The sequence below is a fragment of the Bos grunniens genome, chromosome 11 (genome assembly GCF_055505025.1).
Source record: "Bos grunniens cultivar Pamir isolate PY7600 chromosome 11, Bosgru_T2T1.0, whole genome shotgun sequence".
NCBI classification, from domain to species: Eukaryota; Metazoa; Chordata; class Mammalia; order Artiodactyla; family Bovidae; genus Bos; species Bos grunniens.
This window is the reverse complement of record NC_141175.1, coordinates 32,841,371-32,868,356: the sequence shown is the minus strand read 5'-3', so window position 1 is coordinate 32,868,356 and position 26,986 is coordinate 32,841,371. Positions and strand designations below refer to the sequence as shown.

The 26,986-nt window shown below is 46.3% G+C and overlaps 2 protein-coding genes across 23 annotated transcripts in view; one reads left to right on the top strand and one right to left on the bottom strand.

The window, feature by feature from the left end:
• Positions 1-12,299, top strand: part of ITSN2 (intersectin 2) — a 126,442-nt gene extending 114,143 nt beyond the window's left edge. For 19 of the 20 annotated variants that reach the window (XM_086325752.1, XM_086325763.1, XM_086325760.1 and 16 more), the window contains 10 exons: positions 140-246; positions 1,129-1,312; positions 3,852-3,950; positions 5,600-5,767; positions 6,163-6,378; positions 6,962-7,083; positions 7,727-7,809; positions 10,276-10,359; positions 10,760-10,933; positions 11,394-12,299. In XM_086325752.1, the coding sequence (XP_086181878.1) occupies positions 140-246; positions 1,129-1,312; positions 3,852-3,950; positions 5,600-5,767; positions 6,163-6,378; positions 6,962-7,083; positions 7,727-7,809; positions 10,276-10,359; positions 10,760-10,933; positions 11,394-11,551 (1,395 nt within the window). In that variant the 3' untranslated portion in view covers positions 11,552-12,299. Of the gene's footprint in view, positions 1-139; positions 247-1,128; positions 1,313-3,851; positions 3,951-5,599; positions 5,768-6,162; positions 6,379-6,961; positions 7,084-7,726; positions 7,810-8,988; positions 9,021-10,275; positions 10,360-10,759; positions 10,934-11,393 lie in introns of all 20 variants that reach the window. The other variant, XR_015136523.1, reaches the window with a different exon arrangement.
• The window catches only part of LOC147362829 (protein FAM228B), a 45,961-nt gene continuing 28,119 nt past the window's right edge, over positions 9,145-26,986 (bottom strand). The window contains exons 2-9 of one of the 3 annotated variants that reach the window (XM_086325807.1): positions 24,742-24,810; positions 23,622-23,813; positions 21,180-21,260; positions 19,558-19,645; positions 19,394-19,439; positions 17,979-18,089; positions 14,958-15,102; positions 14,055-14,263 (exon numbers count right to left, since the gene is read on the bottom strand). In XM_086325807.1, coding sequence (XP_086181933.1) covers positions 14,117-14,263; positions 14,958-15,102; positions 17,979-18,089; positions 19,394-19,439; positions 19,558-19,645; positions 21,180-21,260; positions 23,622-23,813; positions 24,742-24,810 — 879 coding nt within the window. In that variant the 3' untranslated portion in view covers positions 14,055-14,116. Of the gene's footprint in view, positions 14,264-14,957; positions 15,103-17,978; positions 18,090-19,393; positions 19,440-19,557; positions 19,646-21,179; positions 21,261-23,621; positions 23,814-24,741; positions 24,811-26,986 lie in introns of all 3 variants that reach the window. The other 2 variants (XM_086325806.1, XR_015136524.1) reach the window with 2 other exon arrangements.

Genomic DNA, 26,986 nt, shown 5'->3' with positions numbered 1-26,986 from the left:
AAAATTCAACAGTCTGTGTATGTTTATATAAAAGTACCTTGCTCTTGCTGGTTTCTGAGTACGAAGATCTCATTTCCTTTAGACCACACAGGCTGTGTACTGCCCTAGAGCTGACTTCCTTTTCTTGTTCTGAATCTAGGTTTTTCAGAAACGAATAACAGAGCCAGGTTTTCTCGCTGAAGGAGAGATGGCCCTGATCTTTGTTAACTGGAAGGAGCTCATCATGGCTAACACGAAGCTGCTGAAGTGAGTTGTGAGCACCGCTTTTGGTGGCAGCGGCCACCCCAGCCCTGGGACCAGGACTTCCACTTCACTCCCTGCAACTGAGCTGCTTAACAGAGGACTTCCACTGCTCTCCTCTCCCTCAGGCTTTCTGTTATTATTTTATGAAATGCTAACTGTAATGTACTGTAAACTACATCATTATTGAAGCAAAATATAACAAAATATTTGATTAAGTAAAGAAAAAATGAAGTCATTAAACAATACATTAACATATGATTCCAAACCATACTTGACTCTGTATCAGCTAGAGTCAGGAGAGAAGCCACAGCTTATGTCCCAGACATAAGCAGCTGGACTGGCAGTCCTCTAAGCGCAGTGTGAAATTCTGTCCCTTCCGCCCACGAGGACAGGCTCCTGGGGGAGCTCTGAGCCACCCTACACTCGCTGCTTCTCCCCACTTCTTGAGGTTTAGCAGCTCTCTGGGCACAGTGTCCACCGCTACCTTCACCTCCACACCCGGCCTCTGCGGACTCTTGCTCCCTTACTTCTCCTGCGGAGAATAGAAATTTCTTTCTTCTTGGTTCAGCTGAAAACAAGTTAGAAAACTTTCAAAAGAAACTTTTTTAAGAAACTAAGCTGAAACCAAAAGAGTTCCAAAGACCGAGGAACACCCAAGCGCAGAGTCTTCATTTTTTCTTCTTTGCTCACAGTTCACCCAGGTTGGCTGGGCAGGCGGAGCTTTAGGTCCTAACTGCCTCCTCCTCCTGACTTTTCCCCCATAGTGCTAGAGATCTTTAGGTAACTCGCTGGTCGTTATTACTGTTAGTCTCCCAAGATATTCACTGTTCATTGGCGACGGACACTCAGTTAAACAAGAAATGAGAGAGAGTGTGTTGGTTGCAGGGCGCTGCGGGTGCGGAAGAAGACCGGGGGTGAGAAGATGCCCGTGCACATGATCGGGGACATCCTGGCCGCTGAGCTGTCCCACATGCAGGCCTACATCCGCTTCTGCAGCTGTCAGCTTAATGGAGCAGCCCTGTTACAGCAGAAGACAGACGAACACGCAGACTTCAAAGAATTTTTAAAGGTAACTCCATCCCGGGAACGCAGGCAGGCCAGCCCTATTCTGAACCAGGAGGCAGAGGCGTGTGGAGGCCTCTGGGAGGCCTCAGGAGTAGAGACGGGTATGATCGTCACTTTCTGTGTGTGCCCAGTTGCTTCAGTCGTGTCTGCCTCTTTGCAGCCCCATGGATTGTAGCCCACCAGGCTCCTCTGTCCACGGGGGGAAACACAAATATGGCAGAGAATTTTCTGACTGCTTTGAGTTGCCTTTCCTGTTGAATTGAATTTTTTCTTGGCTCTGGGACCATTATTTTGCCCATCTTAAATAGCATTTTTTTTTAAGCCTACTTAATGTAAACCAGCTATTTTCTACTCCAAAAAGCATCCAGAATGTTACTTTCTTAATTTTGTAAATTGTTTTAATTTTATACCCGTCTTATTCAAAGGAAGAATATAAAATAGCTTACGTAACCAAATCAGATCATTCCAGGAGGCAACACAATATCATGCTTGTAACGAAACAGACTTCCAACTGTGTGGGCTGAAATCCCAGCCCCAACACTGTAGTCCACTGTGGAACTGGGGCGACTTTCCTAACACTTGGTGCCTTCAGTCCCTTCATCTGTAACCTGGAGATAATCAGATATTACTTTTAAAGTACTTTAGCACAGAGACCAGCACATAGTAATGCTAATTTTATTTATTTATCTTACTATGATCTCAGGAATGCAAAAATGGTTCAATATAAAGCACTGAGGACAGAACCCTTCAATCGGTGGGAGGCAAGGGGTTGCCTGGAAATGAACTAGAAGAAAAGCATAGAAAGAAACCCAAGATCACAGAAACAAACATTCACCAGAATAATTAGATAAATGTAGAATTATGAGTATATGTGAATGTTTTAATTATCAATTATAGTATTAAATATAGGACATTTACCTTTTCAGTTCAGTTCAGTTGCTCAGTCATATCCTGCTCTTTGTGAACCCATGGACTGCAGCACACCAGGCCTCCCTGTTCATCACCAACTCCCGGAGTTTACTCAGACTTATGTCCATTGAGTTGGTGATGCCATCCAACCATCTCATTCTCATCATCCCCTTCTCCTCCCGCCTTCAGTCTTTCCTAGCATCAGGGTCTTTTCAAATGAGTCATTTCTTCAAATCAGGTAGCCAGAGTATTGGAGTTTCAGCTTCAGCATCAGTCCTTCCAGTGAATATTCAGGACTGATTTCCTTTAGGATGGACTGGTTGGATCTCTTTGCTGTCCAAATCATAGTAAAAGATTTAATTTTTTTTCAAATAGTTATAAAAGTAGCAGTATAAATAGGACATCAGTATCACCACGATTGTAACAATAGCAAAAATAAAAAGTGTTTAGTCTTTAAATAAAAGGCATGGTGTTGATTACATTAAAAGTAGATCTAACAAGCTGCATTCTAAAATGCTGGTTTTTAAAAACACTCAGAAGATATCGAAATATATAGCTTGAAGATGTTTATCTTAGAAACATAGAATATCCAAAAACAGAAGGAGGGGGCAGTTTTTAAAGTGGGGAATAATTAGGTAAATTATAGTAAATGTGTTACTTTTCAGTTGTTAAAAGTGATCGTCCTAGAGTACTAGCTACTCTGTTAGGTCCTGTACTACTCCAAGGTGTAGAATTAAATAAATATGGTCCTTGGCCTCCTGAAGTTTACAGTCTGAATGGGAGGTCATAGAGACACTCAAACATGGTACCTCTACCTGTGTTACTCAGTCCAGATATGGCGTGATGATAAAGAAAGCCATAGGGGCTTGAAAAGGGTCACGGGAAGGGAGGGGAGACCCTGGAGTGGAGGAGGCTAATCTGAGTCTTCAGAGATGAGTGTGAATTAGCCAAGTGAAGAAAAAGCAGCAGGACAGTGTCAGCCTGACTCAGCCAGGTGCTCAGTAAATGGTATTGTCATTGATGAAGCCCAGTGATGCACAGCGAGAGGTGGGGGAGACCAAGAGCTGCTTAGAAGACAGATTGGCATCAGTGGTGACTCCTAGGTGTGTGGGAAGGAGGCGGGTGGGTGCAGAATGATGCTACCAACTCCGATAGGAATAGAGGTAGAAGACGATGCTTTTATGACAGAAGACGAGGACTTCATTTTGAGGTATGCTGAGGTATTGAGGTGCCTTTGGAACATCAGATGAAAAGGAGAATAATTCGGCTCCATTGATGGTCTGGGTTACACTGTGGGACTCAGTGGGACACTGGGGGGAAAGAAAAAAGGAGTGAGGAAGACTGAGAAGGTCAGTGGACTTGGAAGACAGCTGAGAGAGCATGGTCTCTCTCAGTAATGGAGGGAAGGCTCGCACAGCCTGTCAAAACCACCTTAAGAAAGAACTGAAAGTATTCGTGGGGTCTGGCTCACAAGGTGGGATATTCCTACTGTTAAATTGATGGGTATCATTTTGGATCCTGAGTTTTTAAAAGAAATTCAAAATATGAAAGATGTCAAAGTGAGGAGTAGTTCCAGTGTTCCCTCGTTTTTCTTAGGCTCTGATTTCCTCACGAGCCTCTCAATTATTTTGCAGAAGTTGGCATCTGACCCTCGGTGTAAAGGGATGCCCCTTTCCAGCTTCCTGCTGAAGCCCATGCAGAGGATCACCCGCTACCCACTCCTCATCAGAAGTGTGAGTGTCCAGTGGGGAGAAGCAGGGTCCTTCAAGGCTGATGGTCAGGGAGCCTCCAAGCCTGCCAGCCACCTGCCACGTGGTCTGACTCCATGTCTGATGCACCAGGCACCAAGTGTTTGTGTGTGTGCCCACAGACACACACACATGTTGTCTGCAGGGATAAATCCTGGACATGGGCAAATAAAAGACATATCCAGGGTCATTTGGGCTGCCTGTCCTCCCCCTTGCCAGGAAGCCTCTGGCCTCTCAAGGTTATGCATGTATGTTGTCTAGACAGAACAACACCCTCTAGGTCCCCAGCTGTGGAGCCCATCTTGAGCCCAGACAGAGTCCCCTGTTAGTCCCACAACCTTGGGGTCCAGTCTTCCCCCTGAGATCTGCAGTCATCTACCAACTAAATGCCTAACCTGGACATCCCAGGAGTCTCCAGCTCAGTGTCCTAGACACGTCCCCTCACTGAGGTCCCCACCTCAGCTTGCTGACCACACAGTCCCACTAAAATTCCATTCACCTTTTTGACACCATGTGAGCCCCTTGAGCCAATAAACCATCTAAGGAGAAGGCAGACCTTCAAAGGATTATTCCACAAGTAATCGTTGAGGTAATTTCAGTCATCTTACAAAGAAACACAGTAGAAATACCATAAGACTGTTGCTTTTATTGATTATGTCTTGACCACCAGTCTATAAGCCATGTTAGACCCTATCAGAACTAATTAGCCACATCAAAACTAATACAGAACTAATGTCACAGTTCTGATACCAGACGGACCCATTAATACACAGTAATCCACAGTTAATCCCTTACCTGAAATATTTGGGGCCAGATGTTTTTCAGAATACAGAATATAATTCAAACGCTGTGCATTACATAATACCCCAGCAAAGCCTGGGCAGCACTGATAACTAACATGTTAAGAGTCTGAAGTGAAGTTAATGAATAATCACTAGGCATAGACTTAATTAGTACATCTCTTCAGTTTAAGTCAGGTTTTGCCACCAAATGAGTAATGAAAAAAGTATTCGGCTTTCAGAGTTTTTCACATTTTGGGAGTGTGAATGAGGGACCGTGAACCCAGAAAACCAGACAACAGTGGTCTACTGGTAGGCCCGCCCATTTCCAAGCAACCACACAAAGATGCATTCTCTATCCTTTTACCTTCAGGAGTGTACAGTCACTTCAGAATGAGATGAGTGCATTTTCCTACATGCTGACATCATGGTTTTATTGTTTTATTCTGTAACAGGGGATTCACTGCTTTCAGCAGATTTTTCAGAAAGATCAGTGACCCCAGAAATATAATGAATGGTTGCAGCAAATTAACACACTTATCAAAGGTGCAGCCAGTTTATACTGGAGGGTTCACCTGGATTACTGGGAGGCACCCTTACACCGCCACCCCCCACCCCCAGACTCAGCCAGAGAGCCAACAGAGACCCACAGTGCAGGGCGCTTGGTCCATATAGCACTTGGCCCACCCTCTTGTCCCTGAGTCACCTATCTCCCCAAGAGCTCACGGGCCCCTGAGCCTCTCAAGGGTGAACGACTGTCTTGCTCACTGTTGTATTCCCAGCACCCAGCACCTGGGCTGGTGGGGCAGGTGGAAGCCATAAGACATCCCACATGAAACAGCCCCTCTCTTCCAGATTCTGGAGAACACCCCAGAGAATCATGTAGACCACTCCTCTCTGAAGCTGGCCCTTGAGCGGGCAGAGGAGCTCTGCTCTCAAGTGAATGAAGGAGTTCGAGAGAAGGAAAATTCAGACCGACTAGAGTGGATCCAGACGCATGTGCAGTGCGATGGGCTTGCGGAGGTGAGGGCTGCAGGCCTGAGCTGGGTGCCGCCCGGCAAGCTGTGGGTGGGGATCCAGGTTATGCCTTCTCCTAGTGTAGACAGTCTACGCCTCAGCTCAGCCCATACAGACTCAGCATCCTGCCCCCTTCTTGGGTTGTCATTGTCCTTTCTCATAGAGAGATTTATGTTTTGTGTTCTTTGAATTCAGCTGGGTCAGTGTTCTGTGGGTTTCTAAGTAATCTTTTTCACTGTGCCGGTCTGAACTCTGAAGAGAAATAAACGTAAGGAGCTTCTGTGTGAAAGTAAAAGATTACAGCTACATTCCCACTGGAGAGGTCTGCCACCCCTCCCTCAGGCCAAGACCTTGCCAGGGGTGCTGGGACTTGCAAAGTGACACCTTCTTCTCTCTTTAAGCAACTTGTTTTCAACTCCCTCACCAACTGCCTGGGGCCCCGGAAGCTCCTGCACAGTGGAAAGCTGTACAAGACCAAGAGCAACAAGGAGCTACACGGGTTCCTCTTCAACGACTTCCTGCTTCTCACCTACATGGTCAAGCAGTTCGCAGTCTCCTCGGCCTCCGAGAAGCTTTTCAGCTCAAAGTCCAATGCTCAGTTCAAGATGTATAAGACGGTAAGTGTCCTGGCAGTAGCATCAGGCACATAATGAGGTGCTTCCTCTCTCTTCAGGGCCTACTTCTTTCCTGGCCTGGGCCCTTGCCATCGTCAGGGAACTCTTCACCTGCCTCCAGATGGCTCACACCTCCATTGTCAGTCACTTCCCAGGGAGGAAGCCGAGTGGCTGGGCCTTCACTGCCCTCTGACAGCCTCCGTAGATCCCAGCTGTGGATTCCAGCTCCTTCCCCGGCAAACACAACAGGCAGTCCCGCCTCCGTCCGCATTCAGCATCAGGTCTCTCTGTGAAACCAAGGCTGACGCAAAGGGCTGAATGTCAGGGCCTGTGGAGAGACCCTGTCACGTGAGCAGTCATGGACACTTGGTGCTCCTGTCCCCACTTCAGTAACAGCTGATATACCCCAGATATTTACTTTCGTGAAAGAGGAAGCAGTTTCTTTTCTCCTGAGTAAAAGACTCTGGCAGCTAGAGCCCTCTCCACTGCTCAGCAAGACTCTTCGGGACAGACAAGGCTCTGGACATAGGTGGGTGGAGGGTTCCGACCCATTTCACAGCCTGTGTTTTGGCCCTTATTCTTTCAGCCCATTTTCCTGAATGAAGCCTTGGTAAAACTGCCCACAGACCCTTCCAGCGACGAGCCTGTCTTCCACATCTCTCACATTGACCGGGTCTACACCCTCCGAACAGACAACATTAACGAGAGGTCAGTCTCGACTACATGTGTGACCTGCCTTGAGGCCCAGGAGAAAGCCTGACCTCTCCCTCCACCATAACCCACCTCCAGTCTGTGCTCCCACCCTACTCATCCCCGCCTCTGCCAATCGCACTGGCAGGCCTGGCTTTAGACGGCCCGGTGACCGCGAACACCCTGCTTCTGGTCTGTCCTGGGTCTTCTGAAGGGGGAGACCAACACCTCACTTCCTGCTGCGACCCCTCAGGGGCAGCCTGTGCTCCCTCGCCTGCTGAGGCCCCCTGTCCCATCCCTGCACTGGCCGGGACGCCTGCCCTCGCCCGCTGCCCTCTGCTGGGAGCCTCCTCCCTCCCTGCCCGGCCAGCCATGCCCGCTGTCCTCTGGTGCAGGTCCCCCTCTGCGTGACCAGAGCCCGTCATTTACTGTGCTCAGCTGTCACTGCATCTTCCATCTCTGTGCGCCCGGCACCTGACAAGTGCCTGGTGCCACCAAGAACTGTCTAGAAATTCTCAGCTTGATCCTCAATAAGCAAACGAGCCCTTCAGTTGCATTCACGCTAGGTCTAGGATTAGGAAGCTCTCAAAGCCGAGTGAGGAGCTCTGGGTGAGTGACCCTAAAGGAGGTGTGTGATGGCTGCACTCTGCTTCTCCTCCAGGACGGCCTGGGTCCAGAAGATCAAGGCCGCGTCTGAGCAGTACATCGACACCGAAAAGAAGAAGCGGGAGAAGGCCTATCAAGGTAGTCGGTGGTGCCCTGGAGGGCTGTAGTTCGCCACACCAGGGTGCCCTGGGGACTGGGTGGGGTCCCAACTTCAGAGTCCAGGCTGCAGAGAGGGGCTAAACAGGGACAGCCTGAAAGACCAGACTTGCTGCCCACTACGTCCTCCACAGCCATTTCAAAACTCCAGGGGGCCTCCTGAGCCCCTCCACTGCCTACTGCACAGATGGGGGTCGTCCAGCACAAGCCCTAGGATGCCCCTGTGGCATACAGAGTCTCTGCCCCTCCTGCCTGCATATTTACTCTTCACTTCTGTTTGCAGGCAGAAGGGTCTGACCTTCACATAACCGGCCCCACCTCCTGTTGGTCCCTTTTACTCCATCAGACTTCACCTCTGTGAAGATTCCCATCAGCTCCTCTGCACCCTGCTCCTCCTCCCTGGCCCAGCCTGTACCCCGGCCCCCCCTGGGGACCCACCCATCCTCCCTGTCCCAACACCCGGTCGTGGACCTTGAGTCTCCCCCTCTCCCTCACTTGCTGTCCCCTCACCCTGTGCAGAAAACTTGCTCATGTGACACCAGTGACCACCCCCCAACAGCAGGAAATTGAGGACCCTCCCTCCCCAGGCCCCCATGACACCCCTGAGGCTCTCCCAGCACCCAGTCTTCTTTCCTGCTCTCCATCCTAGCCCTGCTTCCTCCCACTGCGCCCCGTGAGTCTGCCCTGGCTCTGGGCCTCCCCAGCTCATGTCACCATGTCTCTGTGGTGCTTTCAGCGGTTGCAGCTGGCCTGCTGTCTCTCCAGCCCATGCTCTCCGGACACGCCTGCTGCACCCCTCCCATGGGATGAATTCACCCCCACCCACCCCCCACTCCCCTCCCCACCCCCCCCACCGCCCGCCGCTGGAAGTAGCTCCTCCAGAGACTCTCAGGGCACAGCTCTTGTCCTCGGCCATGTGCTGGAAATGTGCCCCCTGACACCCCCTTTCCCCAGGCCTCTCTAGTCAGCTGCCAAGTCCCACATGTTCTCTCTGTGGTCCTGTCTATGGTTCTCTGTCTGATCCTGCCCTTTCATGGTGGCAGAGCCCTGGTAAGACCCCCAGTCTCCCACCAGGCTGTGGCATGAGGCCCTTCCCTGACCAGTCCTCCCACTTGTGTTCCTGGCTGCTGGAGTTGCAGCTCTTTATGTTTTTTCATTCAGGTTTCCCTTATTTTGTTACATACTCCTGAAAGGTATGTGTAAATTGGCTTTTGCTAACTGAATCCTATTTTAATGGTACTTTAAAGTCTTGCTATTGAAAAATCAATGATTGAAGCTTTTCAGAAAGCATATAATGATCTCTTAATTGGTCAAAGATAAATCAAAGTTTTTCTTTATTAGTTTTGCTTCACAGCAATATCTGTATGTACATTTATGCACTCTCCATGTGTTCAATTCTTAGACATTTATTGATTACTTACTCTGTGCCAGGCCCTGTGCTAGGCTTAACCAGGCCTGCAAATGAATACAGCCCAGCCCTGCCTTCAAGGAGACTGAATGCAAGGGCCTCCTGAGCTGAGGGCACACATGGGGGATGAGCTGCTTCTCACAGAGAAAGTTCTACTTGCCCTGAGTTTTGAAAAGTCAGGAGCTCACCAAGCAGCTTTCTTGTTAGTTTTTAAACCCCTACAAGCAAACCCAGCTTAACTATCTTTACATTTACCAAGAAGATCTGAGTTCACTAACTCATTTCTCCCCATATTAAAAGCGTTTTTGAGTACCTCCTTAAATAGAATAAGGTCTTAAGTAAAAGTTATAAGTTAAAGTGTTTATATGTTATTGGAATTATGGGGAATGGCTAAGAAAGTAGACTTTGGTGCCTGACATTTTAAGTTTTGACCTTGCCATTTAGAGACTCTGTGACATAAACATGTTATAGTCATTTCTAAGACGCCATTTGCTCATATATGACAATGGCAGTTATAAAGAGCTATCCTGTAGAGTAAACATTGCAGTTTAAATAATATAACTTATTTAAATGCCCAACACAAAGTAAGTATCCAATAAATGGTAGCTGCTTCTGAGTGCTGAATGAATATAATATGATGTTATGAATATCACTACTTGCCAGGCAGTTGAGGGGTTTACACAAGGATGAATTTTAAAAACCTGCACTCCACCATTGCCCCTGGAAGAGGGGATGGACTGACCCAGAATTGCAAATCGGGCAGCCTATGATACACGGTGAGACTGGACCTGTGTGTTTAAGAGTGCACAGGCTGCCCACAGGCAGAGATGGCTGCCGGGTGCCCCAGCAGATGACCCAGCCTGGGCGGAGGCACAGAGCAGCCCCATGCTGGTCTGCCCGTTGCTGCTTAGGTGGCAGGCATGGCTGGGGACTGCTGGGGCTGGTTAGAAAGATAGACTGTATTTACAGCTTAGCGCCATAGCTACACTGTCTGTGTTCTCAGAGAAGAAATTAACGTCACTCGTCTTCCTCTTTTGTAGCTCGCTCTCAGAAGTCTTCAGGCATCGGGCGTCTGATGGTGCATGTCATTGAAGCTACAGAACTGAAAGCCTGTAAACCAAATGGTAAATGCTTCTTTCATTCAACAGACGTGGTAACAACCCTGCTCTTTGCTTATGACTCTTCTGTACACTGAATAATGGGACACTTTTTAAAAGTCGGTATTTCCAGTGCCACTAAAATGGTTATTGGGCCAAAATTATTCTTCCTCTATTTTCCCAGAGGGTACTGATGCCTCCTTCCTCGGTGCTTCTGAGTGGAGAAAGCAGGAAGCAGGCTGCAATGACACCTGCTCTTGGGGAGTGGCCCTGCTCAAGCCCTCACAGTTGGTTCCTCCCCAGGTTTAGGATGCTCTCAGCATTGGGAACGGAGCCCACAGGCCATGGTCTATAGAGAAACACCATATCCGCTCTGCTCCAGGAAGGCCCCTCCATCACATGCCACGTTTTGTTTTTTTTCATTCAGGAAAGAGCAATCCGTACTGTGAAATCAGCATGGGCTCCCAGAGCTACACCACCAGAACCCTCCAGGACACACTAAATCCCAAATGGAATTTTAACTGCCAGTTCTTCATTAAGGACCTCTATCAGGACGTGCTGTGTCTTACCATGTTCGACAGAGATCAGTTTTCACCAGACGGTAAAGTATAACTCAGGAAGGGGTATGAAGGTCCCCCCACACACTAGGATCCGGGGTCTGGAATGCCTAAGGGCAGTGATACAGCCCATGGCCCTCAAGAGCTCTCAGTGGCCACAGGTAGGGCCCCTTCTCGGGGGCAAGGGGTGGGCGGCCTCAGGTATGTGTCAAGTCTCCCACCCCGTCACCCCTGCTTACCTGATGGAAACGCTGTGCTCGTAGCACCTGCTGAACGGGTGAGACACTCCCTGACCAGCGAGGCTTGGGGTCACCACAGGCAGCTTCCTTCACACAGACCCCTTGTTCTGCACGTATCCATCCACTCAGTCTCCAACAGCCATTAACCAAAAGGAGTTACTTGTTTTGGATGCGAACATTTTATAAATCCTGCTTCAGACACTCCCTCCAGGATAGTTTAACAGTTTTTTAAAGAAGACTTTTGACACTCATGTCTGTTCACCAGATTTCCTGGGTCGCACTGAAGTTCCAGTGGCAAAAATTCGAACAGAACAAGAAAGCAAAGGCCCTACAACCCGCCGACTCCTGCTGCACGAGGTCCCCACCGGGGAGGTCTGGGTCCGCTTTGACCTGCAGCTTTTTGAGCAGAAAACTCTCCTATAGGGGCCTCAGGGATCTGCCCACTGGGCTGGGGCCGGAGAAGACAACCGGTGCTGCCCCTGAGCGGGAGGAGCGTCACGCGGCTTCATCCATCACAAGGCCATGCGCGCTGGGGCCTCTGTTTTATTGCACACTAAATCGCTCGCAATCTATGCAAACACGATCTTTCCTAGAAATAAACCAAACCCCATAGCACAGTGCCTTGTATTAGTGTTAACATGTTCGGCTGTGTTTGGATGCCAGGGTTTCCATTTTCAGGGCGATACAAAGTATTATGTGGAAATGAGGCATCAGACCACCAGACGTTATCACTTGGTTGAATGTGTCCACTGTGGGTGGTTTGGGTGACGCTGTAACCATTCCACACCGTGTGGCCCCTGCTGGGTCACAGCCACTCAGGAGGAGGAGGACTGGAAAGAAGCGCTGCAGCCTCAGCTTGGGAACAGCCTGCTGTGTAAACAGTGTCCACTCGTGCACTGACTGGAACAGAAACTTGAGCATTTTATTCCTGACTAGACGTTATCATTCTCTGCTGAGACAATATAGTTTGAAATCTAAGGGAGAAAGCTTGATCTACTTTAAATACTGTGAACTCTTAATGACGCGGAAAATATTTTTCAACTTTAACTTTCTGAAGTATAAATTATTTATGTAAATCCCTTGTTTTGCATTGTCATAGGACATGCATCTTTAAGCTTTATCATTGCCAATATGTACAGAAAGAGAATAAAAATATAAGTTTATGAATGTAGCTTCAAAGCCTGACTGATTTGCTGTCTATGTGAAAGGCCTTTTTAAAAGGTGATTTCAGGGACTGCTTGTAACGAAACCAAATTTCCTTTCTGCAACAGTGAGACACACCCAGGACAGAATGTGCAGAGGGAGCGGGCAGGAGCCCCAGAGCCTCATCTTGAGTGCCACTGACTTGCTATGTGACTCTGGTCAGCATACCTACTGTTTCTAGGGTTTGGTTTCTTTGACGGCTGAGTCTCTGGGAGCTACATGGTCCCCTTTTAATCTCCTCTGCTTGCCTTGCTGAGTAGAAACCTCAGGGGGAACTCAGCCGTGAAGGGAACGCACAAGTATTAAGGATCATCAGCAGGCCCCTCGGCCTGTCCAGCTCCAAAGCACCATTCTCTCCCCCTGCTCCCCGTCCTGTTGGAGCCACATCCACAGCCATTTACTTGGCTTCTGGATTCTGAAGCGTAAAATCTGTCCTGAACATTGATAACAAAGAAGGCCTTATACATTAAATCCCTGGGTTACTGACTACAGCCGGGAAAAGAACTGCCTTTTGGAAGGAGTCATGCGGGGCTGCAGGAGCCCTGCCTGATTTCTCAAGGAGCAGGTCTTCTCTGGAAGCTGGAAGAAAGAAAGGATTCAGATGTGCATCCATCACACCCTCTGTTTTCTGCCTAAACATGATCACGGACAAAGAAAAACTGGACAACATAATTCAGAATATTCAACTGAAAGAAAACCCATCATTCCAGTATTGACCCTGGGCACTGACTGGCTAAAAGAAATATGCCCCAGTGTCAAAGGAAGAGACACTCAGTACCTGAACCCAGACAACTGAGTATGTTGCTTACTGCAGGGAAAGCTGGGCTGGCCAGGCTCAGCCACACAGCAGAGCAAACTGCTGATCTTTACAGGGTTCTGGGAGTCGAGCCGTGTTGGATCAGAAGGCAGGTGTGGGTTGATATCCAGCCGACTTTCAAATCTTAAGGCTGCCACTGATGGGTCAGGCAGGTGTAAAAGCTGTGACCAGAGCTACAGGATAATTCTATAGCTGGGACTATGGGACTTTATCACTGTGATGAACTGCAGCTGGTGCCATGTTCTTGTCAGATTTAGGACACAGGAGCCTGCAGGAGGTGAGTCAGACGACTATGACATTACAGAAGAGCCGTTAATGTCAGTACTTCCAGCAACTCCATTCGCCCCTGTTGACCAAGAAACACAGCTCTGCTCCTTAAGAAATCACATTCTCGCCTGATAAAAAGGAGCCTGATTTTCTGAAAGGCGAGGAAGGGAGGGTGCACCCTGAGATTACCTACACTTCCGGAGGTAGTGTAGGTACCTACACTGGAGGAGTGCCCAGCAAGCCCCTCCTGTGCTTTTTCGGGATTACGGTACCCTGCAGACAAGCGGGATAGCCGCGCCTTCTGAAAGGGGACCCAGGTTCTGAGCAGCCTGACTGACATCACACAGTCTGAGTGGCTGCAAGGACAGCGTGTGCCCTGGGGAATGAGTGTGTGCCTTGGCACCTGAGGGACTAGACTTGGGCTAGAGAACACTGCCACCTTTAAACTGCAGCTGACCTTGAGCGAGTTACTGAACCTCTGAACTTCACGTAACCGGTACTACCTTGCTGGGAAAACTTTTAAATGCATGCAAAGTACACAGTTCCTGATTCACAACCAGAGCTTGATAAACTGTAACTGTTATTAGTTGGATATTCCTTGCAATATTCCACTTCTGGAGAGAAAAAATGTTGACAACATTTTAACTGCTGTACAGATACTGGAAACCATTTATTACAAATGGTCCGGGCGCGGCTCCGCCTCACCTGTCTCCCAGCTGCAGGGCGGCCAGGTGCTGCCCCAGGACCTCTGCGGTCATCACTCTTCTGTCCACAGGCTGTGACCTGCGCCTCTGCTGGCCTTCTCCTGCCACCCAGGAGCGGGGTCTGTGCTGTCCGGTTCCTAAAGCCTGTGGGAGAAGAGAAGAGTTGGATGAGGGGTGGGGAAGGACAGGAAGGAACTTCCCGGCCCATCCCAGCTGACATCTTCCAGGCAGTTTCGGGGGGATAGGCTGAGCTGTCAGCTGTGCCCTAGGGCTGTGAGCTCTGGGCAGGAAATCTGCACATGAAACTCCCCTGCCTGTCTATGCTTTTTATATATCTTATCTATCATTTTGCCCTAATTTTTTAAGTATAAATTTCATTTCAAAAGATTCCCACCTACTGTGACTAAACTATGGAGAAAAAAAATCTGGTCTAGTTTGGATGTAATAAGTAGTAAATGGTAGGAAAATGGGAGAGCAAAAACTCAGGAAAAAAGAGCTGAGGAAGCCTTAGCAGGTGGATCCTCTCTGAGCAGGTGGTCTCTCCCCTTATGAAGGGCACAACCTGTCCCCCGACAGTGGGGTCCAGGGCCCCACAACCTGCCTCTTGTCTGAGTGTCTTCGCCCAAGGCTGTCTTGTGGAAGGAAGCCCATCTCTGCAACAGAACTGAGCTCGAGGAGACCCCACCACTTCCTCTGCCGCCTCTTTTTCAGCCCCTTCTTTGGCCACTGCCTGCTCTGCCCTTGGAGTCTGAGATGGAGGGGTCTGTCAGTGCTCTCTGGTGGGTGTTACACAGCTGTACCATCCCCGCCCTGCACCACCCCCGCAATCTCTGCTCACCAGGCCCTTCTTCTCATGCCTTTTACTCTCCTGGCTGATCTTCGAGGAATAAAACCGCCTTTGAAAAACAGTTTGATTTACGTCACTAGTCATTTTCACCTTATAAGGTGGAAATTTCTCTTCTGCACAGACAGGCTTTTCAGGACTATAAAGAATAGTAGAAGAAAATGATTTCAACTCAGTATAAATAGAATTGTACCATTCAATAATTGCCTGAAAATTTAGTGAACTCAGCACTCACTTCATGAAAATGAGAGACTGAGAAAACATCACTTGGTGGCTGTCGATCAGTCTGCCCCCACCCACACCCCCGCAGGCTCCATCCTTAGGCGGTGAGTCATGTGACCTTCTACGGCTGTAGCTGAGGCCTGCGACCCAGAGCCTCAGTCCCTAGAGTTGTAATTGGGACAGAGGACCTTCAGGCAGCCTCAGAGGGCTCAAACCAGAAAGGCAGAACCAGGGCATCCATTTTCCAGGACATGCACAAAAAAGCAGAGAAAGAGAAACGAAGCAGGTTCACAAAGAGAAGCTATGATAGATGCCCCACATCCATCATCCATCAAGTCCCAGAGAGGCAAGGAGTGACCTTGTGGTACCTTAAGAAGCCTGGCTATCTTTCTGACTGCCAAGGTCTGACTGTGTCCCCTCACAATTCATATGTTGAAACCCCACCAGCAAAGTGATGGTATTAGGAGGTGGGGCCTTTGGGAGGTGATTAGGTCATGAGGGCAGAGCCCTCCTGAATGGGATTAATGACCTTGTGAAACAGGCCTGAGAGTGCCGTCACCCTTTCCACCAGTGAGAAGACTCAGTGTCTGAATCAGGAAGCCAGTCCTCACCAGACTCTGAATCTGCCAGCACTTTGATCTTGAATTTCCCTGCCTCCACCAAGAGAAATATATTTCTGTCATTTATAAGCCACCCAGTGTCAGCTCCTGTTACCGCAGCCTGAACAGATGGAGACACTGACTGTGGCTTCCATGAGAGATGGGTGCTTTCTAACATACCCAGGCCCCCTTCCCTTTTTTTTCAACTTGAGAAGGACTCCACTTTTTTTGATCAAACTGTCTCTAACAAAGTTACCTCACTCTTAAGTCCTTTTATTACTTTATTGAACAGCAATTTGAGGCACCCACAGGTGCATCCTCTCGGAAGGTTTCCCAGGGCTGTCTCCATCCCTGCCCGGGAAGCCAAGGCCTCTCTGTGGAAATCACCTTCACCTCCACTCCTCCATTCATTCATCCCACAAGTACTGACTCCTCATCTGCTATCTTGCAGCTAAGTGCTGGGAACACCAAGATACATTAGCAACCCCTGCCCTCAGGGAGCTTGCTGCAGAGAGAGGAGGCAGGAAGGGGAGCAGAGGAACAGCCAAGCGATAATCCCCCAAGTGCTGACTTGATCCACATATTTCTGTGCTTTGTCATATTTCTTTTCTTTAGAGAGGGGATTTTTTTAGACAAAGCCAGAAAAGGTAGCACGGCCCAGAGAGCACCTTATGTGCTAGTTGGGCTGGACGTTATTGGAATGGTTATGGGAATCTACTAAAGGGTTTTTAGTTTGGGAGGTTGATCACTTTGAAGAGATTCCTCTGGCTGTGAGGTGGAGGGTCCATCAGAAGAGACAGACTCAAAGGCAGAATATCAACTAAAAAAATGTGACCGTCTATAAAGGCTGAGGAGCCAGAGAGGGGAGATGAGGAAATAAAGCAATATAAAGGCTTTGCCTTGCTAGGGGATGAGGAGTTATATAATTATTGATGTTTAAATAAAAATATTTGTTAAAATTTGTAAAAAAAAAAAAAAAAAACCATGAAACCAGAAATAGAACACAAAACTTTTAAATCACAGGAAAGCAGAAACAAAGTAGTGTTGTTCATTCCAGCAAAACTCAGGATGGGGGATAAAAAGGAAACACCAAGAGAATATGACAGACACGACAGGGATGCTTTTTTTTTTTCTTTTGCTGTAGAAAGTTTGCAAAGGCCAATGCTCCTACTGCAACAACTTAAGAGAAAATAAAAAAAATTCAGCCCCTTCAAGCCCCACAAAATTCCTGTTTTAAAGTCACTGGCCAGCAGTGGAGCAGTTCTTCCAGAGGAAACAGTCCTTCAGAGGGAGCTGTCGGTCTCAGAGCTTTGGTCAACATCAGGTAGCAGGGACTGATTCCTCCATCCTCCCAGCATATCTTTGGCAGATTTTCCCTCCCAGGCCTGGTGCTGTCCTGGAAAGTGGGTAGTTAACCTTGTTCTGAACAAACCCCCTCCCTGGGGATGGGGGAAAGTCAAACCAGGGCACTGGAACTAGGTTTCCCCATCAGGGGTGGAGATCCTCCAGGCCCTGAGGATCTCCACAGCCTTCCTCACAACTTCTCTGAAAAGGAACAAAGTAAGATGCTTGAACTATAAAAATAAAACAATTGAAAATAAAAACTCAGTGGATGGATTTAACAACAGATGGTTAGATACAACCGAAGAGATAAAGAGTAAAAATACCTAGAATTAAATTTGGAGCAACTTGGAAATGACACAAGAAAGGGTAAGAGACAGGGAAGTTACAGTGAGAAAATCTAAAATACGGTTAACTGGAATTCAGAAAGAAAACAGTATATGGCAGAGGTAACAAAGAGAAAATGAATGAAAACTTCCCTGAACTGACTGAAGACATCACTTTACAGATACAAAAAGACCCATAAATGCCAATTAGATTCAAAAAAAAAAAAAAAAATCCACACCTAGGGACATCATAGAAAACTACTGAAAATCAAAGACAACAAGAAAATGTTAAAAGCATCCAGATAAAAAGATAACTGTCTCCAGAAGAACAATAGCAGGATGGGCAATTTTAAGAGCACAAGACAGGGATATATGTTGAAAGAAAATATCTGCCAACCTAACATTCTTAATCCTGTGAGAACAGCCTTCAAAAATGAAAGTAAAGTCTTGAAAAGGCTACATGCTGTGTGACTCCAGCTGTGTAACATACCCAGGCCAAACTCCGGCCACAGCAAAAAGACCTTTACCTGCATTTGCTGTGTGTTTTGCTTCCCACAGGCCTCGCAGAGGCTTTGGGCCTGTCCTTTGAAACCATGCTGTGGAGACTGAACGTGAACTGGGGCAGTCTGGCATACTGCCTTGTTGGGGGCCAGAGTGAGGTACTCCGCCCATGGCAAAGGTCATGAGAAAGGAGGCTCGACATACGCAAAGGCGGGATCGAGCCTCAGGAGTCCCCCTGGAAATCCTCGAGCGTCTACCCCCATAACCAGAGCCTGACTACTTTACTACTTTGTGCTCTTACCTACACCTCTGACTTTACGGGGGGCTGTCCCCCACCACCTCTTTCGGAGAAGGAGTTAACCTAGAGCTCCAGTTAATAATAATTCCTGGGCGTGATAAGAGTGTTTTAACCTACAAACTCCTCTGAAGGTTCTCTAGCCTGCCTGACAGGCTCGTCCAGCCACATGTGATTGCTCACAGCCTCCCAACCGTGAGAGGCACAAGATGCTTTAAACCCTCTAAAAACAGGTTCCTTAGAAAAGTTAGAAAACTATTAGTATAAGTATAATGGGCTAATTAGAAATTGTGTTGGTGAAGGGTTTTTCATTTGTTGAGCCAATGTTTGTTGCTAAGTCTCCATATCCCCTGCCCTTACACACATTAATGAATATATAGAAGGAATAAGTATTAACCTTTGATATTAATCACGTTAGACCTTAGGCTAAGTAAATTCTTTCCTTAACTAAAACCCACTACACCCTCACCCTGTAGGAATGTAACTTTATTTGGGTGGCGTCTGTTTTGAGAATAATCAGCCCTGGAGAAATAAGTGTCCTGATTGACTGACCGCTGTCACAAGGAGAGGGTCGTAAATTGTCAGCAGGCCCCCCTGGCCAGAAGATGATGTAACACCCCTAAGACCTCTGTATACATTTGTATGAAGCACCTGACTTTGATAAAAGTCAGGACTGCTGTCCCCACGTGACTTTTGTATAACATCTCTGTGTATAAAAACAGACTCTGGAAAATAAAGAATTGGGACCAGTTTCTCGAAATACTGGTCTCCCCATGTCGCTCTCTCTCTCACTCTGGTTGAGTCTCCATCTGGAGCGCGGAACCCACCATGCTTACTAATTATGCCTGGGCTTCTAAGATCCGACCGGGGAGGCCTCAGTGTCTCCTCTCCTTCGGGAGAACGGAAGGACGCCTGCGGCCTACGTAAGTGGTGCAAGCTTCTTGTCTTGAAGTTTTATTGGTCTCCCGCGTAAACCAAGCTACTCAGCCTCTTTTCTCCACTGAATTTTCCTACTGAGCTATCCTTATTCTATTACTCTTTATATCTTTAATTAATATCTAATTGAAGCTATTGTATCCTGATCCTCGCCTACGCCGTCTCTCCTTCGAATACCCTGGATCAGCCGGGGCTGGTCCCCGGCACTGCCTGGCCTTCTCTAGCTCTTTAAATTCTTTTAAGGTACATCGTTTTCCTACAGGAAGATAAAAATCTAAATCAACACCTTTAAGGTCAGCTCCAGTCACCCTTGCGGTAGGAGATCACTAGAGAACTGAAGTCTCTAAAGGTGAAGCCCCGTGATCACAAAGTACCTGTCGTGTACTGAAAAACAGCTCTCTGCTCTTCATCTGTCTCTTGCTGTCTTATAAACAGAGGATCACAGAATGGTGGGACCGCAACCTGCAAGAAAATGACTCTCTGAGGACCCAAGTACAATTTGTTTTAAATCTGTCTGAAGCATTCGAGTGTGGCCTTACTATACGCTAAAGCAGCTGAGAACAAGGACCCAGGAGTAATGTCATACAGAGCAAGGGAAGCATAAATGCCACCCGCCTCACCCAAGAATATTTCACTGAGCCTTAAGTGGCTGAATGGAGCAAGGGCTACCCAAAGAGAAGACACATACTCCCGTTAAGAGTTCTACAGTATCAATGCATTAGTCAACAAGTATCTGCTGATGCAACTGCAGGGGTGGCTGCCTCCCAGCGGGGTCCTGTATTCAGGAATCTCTCAGTCTAGAACAGACAAGTCAAGGATGACAACTACCTCGTCGTGAGAGGCATCAGCTTAGCTGCTTTAGGAGCACAAAAAGAAAGAAAGAAAGAAAGTCACTCAGTCATGTCCGACTCTTTGTGACCCCATGGACTATAGCCTATGAGGCTCTTCCGTCCATGTGATTTTCCAGGCAAGAGTACAGGAGTGGGTTGCCATTTCCTTCTCCAGGGTATCTTCCCAACCCAGGGATTGAACCCAGGTCTCCCACATTGCAGGCAGACGCTTTACCATCTGAATCACCAAGGAAGCCCTGGGAGCACAAGGCAGAGCTCTAAGCCAGCTTGGGAGGAAGGGCACTCCTTGAGGGCTGACCACTGGTCTCTAAGGGCCTGTGAGAACCTCAGGGCAGGAGAACAGTACATGCTGAGGTCCAGGGCCAGCTACAGAGGCCATGGAGGAAGGTGGTTTTCTCCCTCCCTCCGCATCCTGAGTATAAGCTTTAGACAGAAGAACTATTCCCCCTTTTTACTTCCCCACACACTTGATCTTGACCCAATGCTATTTGCAAGGACAACAGCCACTGAATGAGGAAACAGCATAGTGACTCCCCAACAGAATACTCAGTGAGTCCCCCAGAGCCAAAAAGACCTTCCTATCTTCACAACCATGACCGGCCTTAGTTTTCGGGGAGAAGCAAAAATAAACCACTTTCCTCTTCAGAGATCAGGTGGCCACTTCTGCTATGCAAGAGTAAAACACGTGAAACCTACATCTCAAAATGGTAATACCTATACTGTCAGTGTAAAAGGTGAAGATGCATTACAAGCTCAACTACTGGCTCCTGGACAGCCTTTCCTGCGTCCCTCCATCCACCTCTTCCATGAAGGAGCTCTCCCTGCGCTGGTTCTGTGACACTCCTGTCACATTCACTGTCCACTTACCTTCCCCGACCTCCTGGGCTTCCAGTTGCTGAATGTGAGTGGATAGAGGACTGAATGAACAAATGAATTATCACACACACATATGTGCCTTTTCCACAATGTTCATTCCCAAGTGATCAAAATTACTTTGGGTTCTTAATCTAAAACTCAGGGGAAATGCTTTTGTGGATTTTGTTTTAAGTGAATGCAGAATAACTATAAGACTTCTAAAACAACCAGGTTTTCCCCAACCCCAGAGCTTCTAAGAATAAATAGATAATAATAGGTAATGTACTTACCTTTCCATAATTTGGGTCCTTTTTTGTCATATAAAAAGGATTGTATACTTCAGGATCATAAAAGTCTCCAAATATAATTTCCTTTAAACAAAAAAGTACACTTAAGAGCAAAGCACTACATACAAGTGTGTTTTTGCAAGATTCAAAAAAGCCAAATACTTTATTCCATTTTTTATATAAAATCATAGATTCAAAGGGTTCAGAGAAACCTTAGAAGTAATCTGGACTGCACTGAGAGTCCACTACCTTCTGGAAGAAGAAATCATCCAGCTTTAGTCTCAAGTCACTCACTAGCCTTATTTGAGGAACTTCTCTGCTTCATGAGGGCTTCCCTGGTAGCTCAGCTGGTAAAGAATCCACCTACAATGCAGGAGATCCTGGTTCGATTACAGGAAGATCCCCTGGAGAAGGGACAGACTACCCACTCCAGTACTCTTGGGCTTCCCTGGTGGTTTAGATGGTCAAGAATCCGCCTGCAATGCAGGAGACCCTGGGTTTGATCTCTGGGTTGGAAAGATCCCTTGGAGAGGGCATGGCAACCCACTCCAGTATTCATGCCTGGAGAATCCCCATGGACAGAAGGGCCTGGTGGGCTACAGTCCACGGGGTCGCAAAGAGTCAGACACAACTGAGCAACTAAGCACAGCACAGCTCTGCTCCATTAGGCAGATACTCTCTTGGTCATTCTAACCACTAGGAAGCTTGTCCTTAGAACAGAGCTGAAGTCTGCCTTGTCACTGCCAGTTCTCCCCATGAAGCAACACAAAATACATCTAGTCTTCATCTGCGTCAGCCTTTTACAATACATACTTAAAAGATTTCATTTCCCCTCATGTCATCTCTTCCCTAGGCTAAACTCGCTATATATTTTTTTCCACTTTTCCTCCTGTGAAGTGTTGTCAAGCCTGTACCCTTTTCTAAGGGTTCTGTAACTGGTGACTGTCCGTGGGTGGACAGGCTGGACCCAACATTTCCCACTCAGAGCACTGCCTCTCAATACTGCCTAAAAGCTTGGATGATTTCTTGGAAGCCAGCTCACATGGCTGACTCACATTGAATTTACTGTGTCATTTTAAATCACTTGACTTCAACACATGGTTTTTCTAAGGCATGGCTTTCTCATTGTATGCTTGTGCAATCACATTTTTGCACATACTTGTAAGACTTTGCACTTTGTTTCAAAGTGACCTGGATTTACCCTTGAGCTCTGCCTCTTAGGGTGCTTGCTGCTGCTGCTGCTAAGTCGCTTCAGTCTTGTCCGACTCTGCGCAACCCCACAGACGGCAGCCCACCAGGCTCCCCTGTCCCTGGGATTCTCCAGGCAATAACACTGGAGTGGGTTGCCATTTCCTTCTCCAATGCATGAAAGTGAAAAGTGAAAGTGAAGTCGCTTAGTTGTGTCCGACTCTTAGTGACCCCATGGACTGTAGCCTACCAGGCTCCTCCGTCCATGAGATTTTCCAGGCAAGAGTACTGGAGTGGGGTGCCATTGCCTTCTCCATTAGGGTGCTTAGGAAGATGTATTTAGTGTACACATCCAGAAATTTTGCTCATTAAATATACTTACATCTCTAGTATTCCAGTCACATTACTCTAGATCTCTGCTGAATATGTGGAAATTTAGGTGGGCCTCAATTTCAAAAGAGAGTCCTGATTTCAAAGTTAAAGAGAGAAAAATCTTCCATAGAAGAAGCCAAAATTTGTTCTCATTTAATAAAACTGAGAAACAGAGGATAGAAACTGGAGGTCCCTTCACCTAATGGTTGCTAACTCAATAGCTGTGGAGAAGTCCCCTCTCCTTCACCCACAACGTACTGAAGAGACTGGAAAGCCACACATACCTGCCCAGCTCTGCTTTTAACTAGGACTTCTAATGTGACCTGGTTTATGGACAATGACCCCTAAGGGGAAATCTGCTAGGAGCTTCTGAAGACTTTTTGCTTCCTGATCAAAGGATAAGATGTAAGAAATGGGCCCTCAGACATCATTTCTCACCCTTTCTTCCTGCCTAATACCCAGAGCTATAAGAAACCAAATGTGCTTACAAATGTGAGGATGATGGGCATAGACTGAAAATACTCAGGATATCAGAACAGGAAAAAAACAAAACAAAACTGGGTTATTAATGACATTCTTAGACTTCCAGAACTCACCATGAGACCACAAACCCCTCTGTTTCTTATTGAGTAACCAATAAATGTTCTTACGGCTTAAGCCCGTTACATTATTAACAATCACCAAAAAGCATGCCTGATAAATCTAGTTCCAAATAAACACTTCTGTTCCCTCTACCTTAAACTTTGGATTTAAAAATGCAGTAGGCTGTTTTACAGTTCCATGAATTCATCTTAGATACAAAAACAAATTTGAGAATCTGCATAATCAATGAAAATATCAGCCCAAATTTTCAAATAATATTTCACTAAAAAAATCTCTCAGTACCGTTTTATTTGTGTGCTTTAAAAAATATTCAAAATTCTCTTGTTTTGTTTTCTCCAACGCTTTATATGAAATTACTTTTTCCATAATTCTTTGCTGAAGAGGCTTTGCGACATTTTCAGTCCATTTTTTATGCAACAGCTCTTTTTTTCTTTCCTTAAAGGCATCCAGATGCTGAAAATACGTATCCAGTCTCTAATGAAGTGATACAAACAAGGAAAGAAAACAAGTTACTAAGAGGTTTTACATTTATTTTAATCTGAATAAGTTGGGGGGGACACTTGTTCTCACTCCTAAACTCTCAGCACATTCAGGCTGCAAAGTCACAGAATAAGATAACCAAAGAACAGACTAAAGTTCAGAAAGAGAAGCTGAGAGCATAGAGCATGCAGAACCCATGGACAGTTTACACCACAACAGTGCCTCCAGACCAAACCACATCCAAACCCTTCCTAACTCAGGAAACTGTGCTTTTCAGGATTCAAAGCATTCCCTGGTCACCACTCCTCATCTCCAGCCTTTATCATCAGTAAAGTCTGTGATAAAAGTGGTAGAGGAATAAGAGCACCAGACTTGACTCAACACCTCTCTTTCTCTCTGAGGGTAAACCCACCTTCGTCTTTTGAGGCTCATATGAGAATATATATGTGAACCTCCTTTATACACTATGTCACAGTACAAACGTTCAGGTATTGTATACCTCTCACTGAGATGAAAACCTCCTTAAATTTGTTAATTCCATAGTGATGATCAGTACTGATTGGTCATTACCCTTAAATACTAATTCATTTCTCGTGGCTTTATAGCTCCCCACTGTGATGTGGGAACATAAGAGAGTGAGGTAAGTTCTAGGCAAAAATTTCTATTCAGTACCAGGGGAGTAGTTAGAATAATCTCTCAGATCCCTTAAGGATAAATCTGGGAAACCTGACCTCTTAGTGATCCTGCAAGGAGAAAGCACCAGCTCAGATCTATGTAGTATCAATGGGTGATTCAAGGGAGGCTCATTCTCCCAGAAAAAATGACTCTCTCTGACATGGTAACATCCTCTTGGCCACACTGCTCTATATCACTCTTGCTTATCTAGAACACACTTAGAATCCACTCTGTAGCCAACTCTTACCTTTGCAATACAATTTTCTCTAAATAATATTGCATATACAGCTTCATCAATGTCTTCTCTGGCTAATGCCTAAAATTATAGAATTAAATATTAAGATGTAGATCCTAAATAAACAAGCCTGTGACAAAACTCAATGTATTTTACCAATAATTTAAGTGTGAATCTAACATCTGTACCTCAAAACATATTTTGTAACTTATTATGGAAATGTTCAAACACAATTCTCCATGAACCCATCACCCAGGTCCAAGAATGATCAATTCAGTCAATCTTATTTCATCTAAATCCCTACTCACTCCCTTGCCTGCTACTAGATTATTTTGAAACAAATCTCTTACATCACACCATGATTTTTAAAGTACCAAGAAAGTGTATTAAAAAGCAGAGATACCACTTTGCTGACAAAGGTCTGTATAGTCAAAGCTATGGTTTTTCCAGTAGTCATGTATGGATTTGAGAGTTGGACCATACAGAAGGCTGAGTGCCAAAGAATTGATGCTTTTGAATTGTGGTGCTGGGGAAGACTCTTGAGATTCCCTTGGACTGCAAGGAGATCAAACCAGTGAATCCTAAAGGAAATCAACCCAGAATATTCACTGGAAGGACTGATGCTGAAGCTGAAGCTCCAATACTGTGGCCACCTGATGCGAAGAGCCAACTCACTGGGAAAGACCTTGATGCTGGGAAAAACTGAGAGCAGGAGAAGAGGGCGACATAAGTTGAGATAGTTGGATGGCATCACCAACTCAAAGGACATGAGTTTGGGCAAACTCCAGGAGACAGTGAAGGACAGGGAAGCCTGGTGTGCTGCAGTCCAAGGGGTCACAAAGAGTAAGACACAACTTAGTGACTGAACAACAATAAAATGAAGCCTCTTTACAGGCAGTCTGTGGGTATGTTTTAAAAGCCCTTGAAGTTCCCTGACTTCTGCTAGGTCTCTTTATAAGTTAAAACCTCCTTATAAGTCAAAACTGCAGAAGTTTGACTTAGTTTGACTGGACCAGAGCCAGTTAGTTGGGAACTCCTGGCTAAGAACCAAGATGGTTTTACATTTAGGGACTACCTGTTTCCATTATGAGTTTGGGTAAAGCTGATGCACTTAAATCCTTACTCTAGGGCTTTTCATTTGGATCACTATGAACTGATCTTCCAGTCTTTACTCTTACAGAAGAAAGTAGGAACAAATGGAAAAGCAATAAAAATTAAGTATCTGCAAGAGAAGTGCTGTTGCCTAAAAGAATTATCTACTGAAAAGTGATAGATTCTTAAAACTATGTTATTCAATCTCTGGCTTTTCTTTCAGTTCTGTCACAGTGAGTGCATCAGAATGAACTAAATCCCACACTCAAATACTAACTCTGTGAATAACAGAAATCTTGAAAGGGACAGTTGTATTTTTACTTGTAGATATAACAGCTTTGCATGAAATCTAAAATGATATTCAGATAGCTACTAGGGTCCTCTCCAAAATAAAACTCTCCTGATAATATGAACAGACTCTTGCTTTAAAATAAACCCTTCTTAAACTTATTTTAACATGATAATTGAAAAATCATGTAAAACAATTAAATGTTTTCCCCTAATACAACAATACAAATTTAGAATAATCAATCTATTTATCTGAAGTAGAAACATACACTAACAATCATCTTGGGAAATCAATTTTTTAGCCATCCTATTAACACTATTAGCAAATGTTATACATACTATTGGTTATATGCAGATTTTCAAACCAACTTTTTTTTTTTTAAAGGAAATTGTTTTTGTTTTAACAGCTCCCTCTTGGTGATTTTGTAAGAAAATATAAGGAGGATGTTAATGATTTCTAGCAGCACTTTTGAAATCTGTATTTTTCTGTGCATGTACACGCATGCATGCACGCACGCACACAATCTCACCACTCTTACTGCCACCACAGTAAAAGGGGAAAAACAGGGGAAATATCCAAGAACTTCTCTATAAGATAATGAAACTTTATGAGAAAATCATTGCTTTACCAGATCCTGAAGTATCATGAAGTAACTGCAAGCGCAGGCCGGGCCTCCCCTGCTCTCCTGCAGGGCAGCTCCAGGACCCCTGTGATTACCCACTGCTGCCCTGTGGCCGTCCTCACCCTTCCTGACCACGGGAAACAGGACGACCACCCTGGGCCAAATGTGACCCCCGCCCCCTGCCTTTCCCACTGGATGAATTTCTTAAGCACCAAGTCTGTGCCAGGCGCTGTTCTAGTTCTGGGGAAAACAAC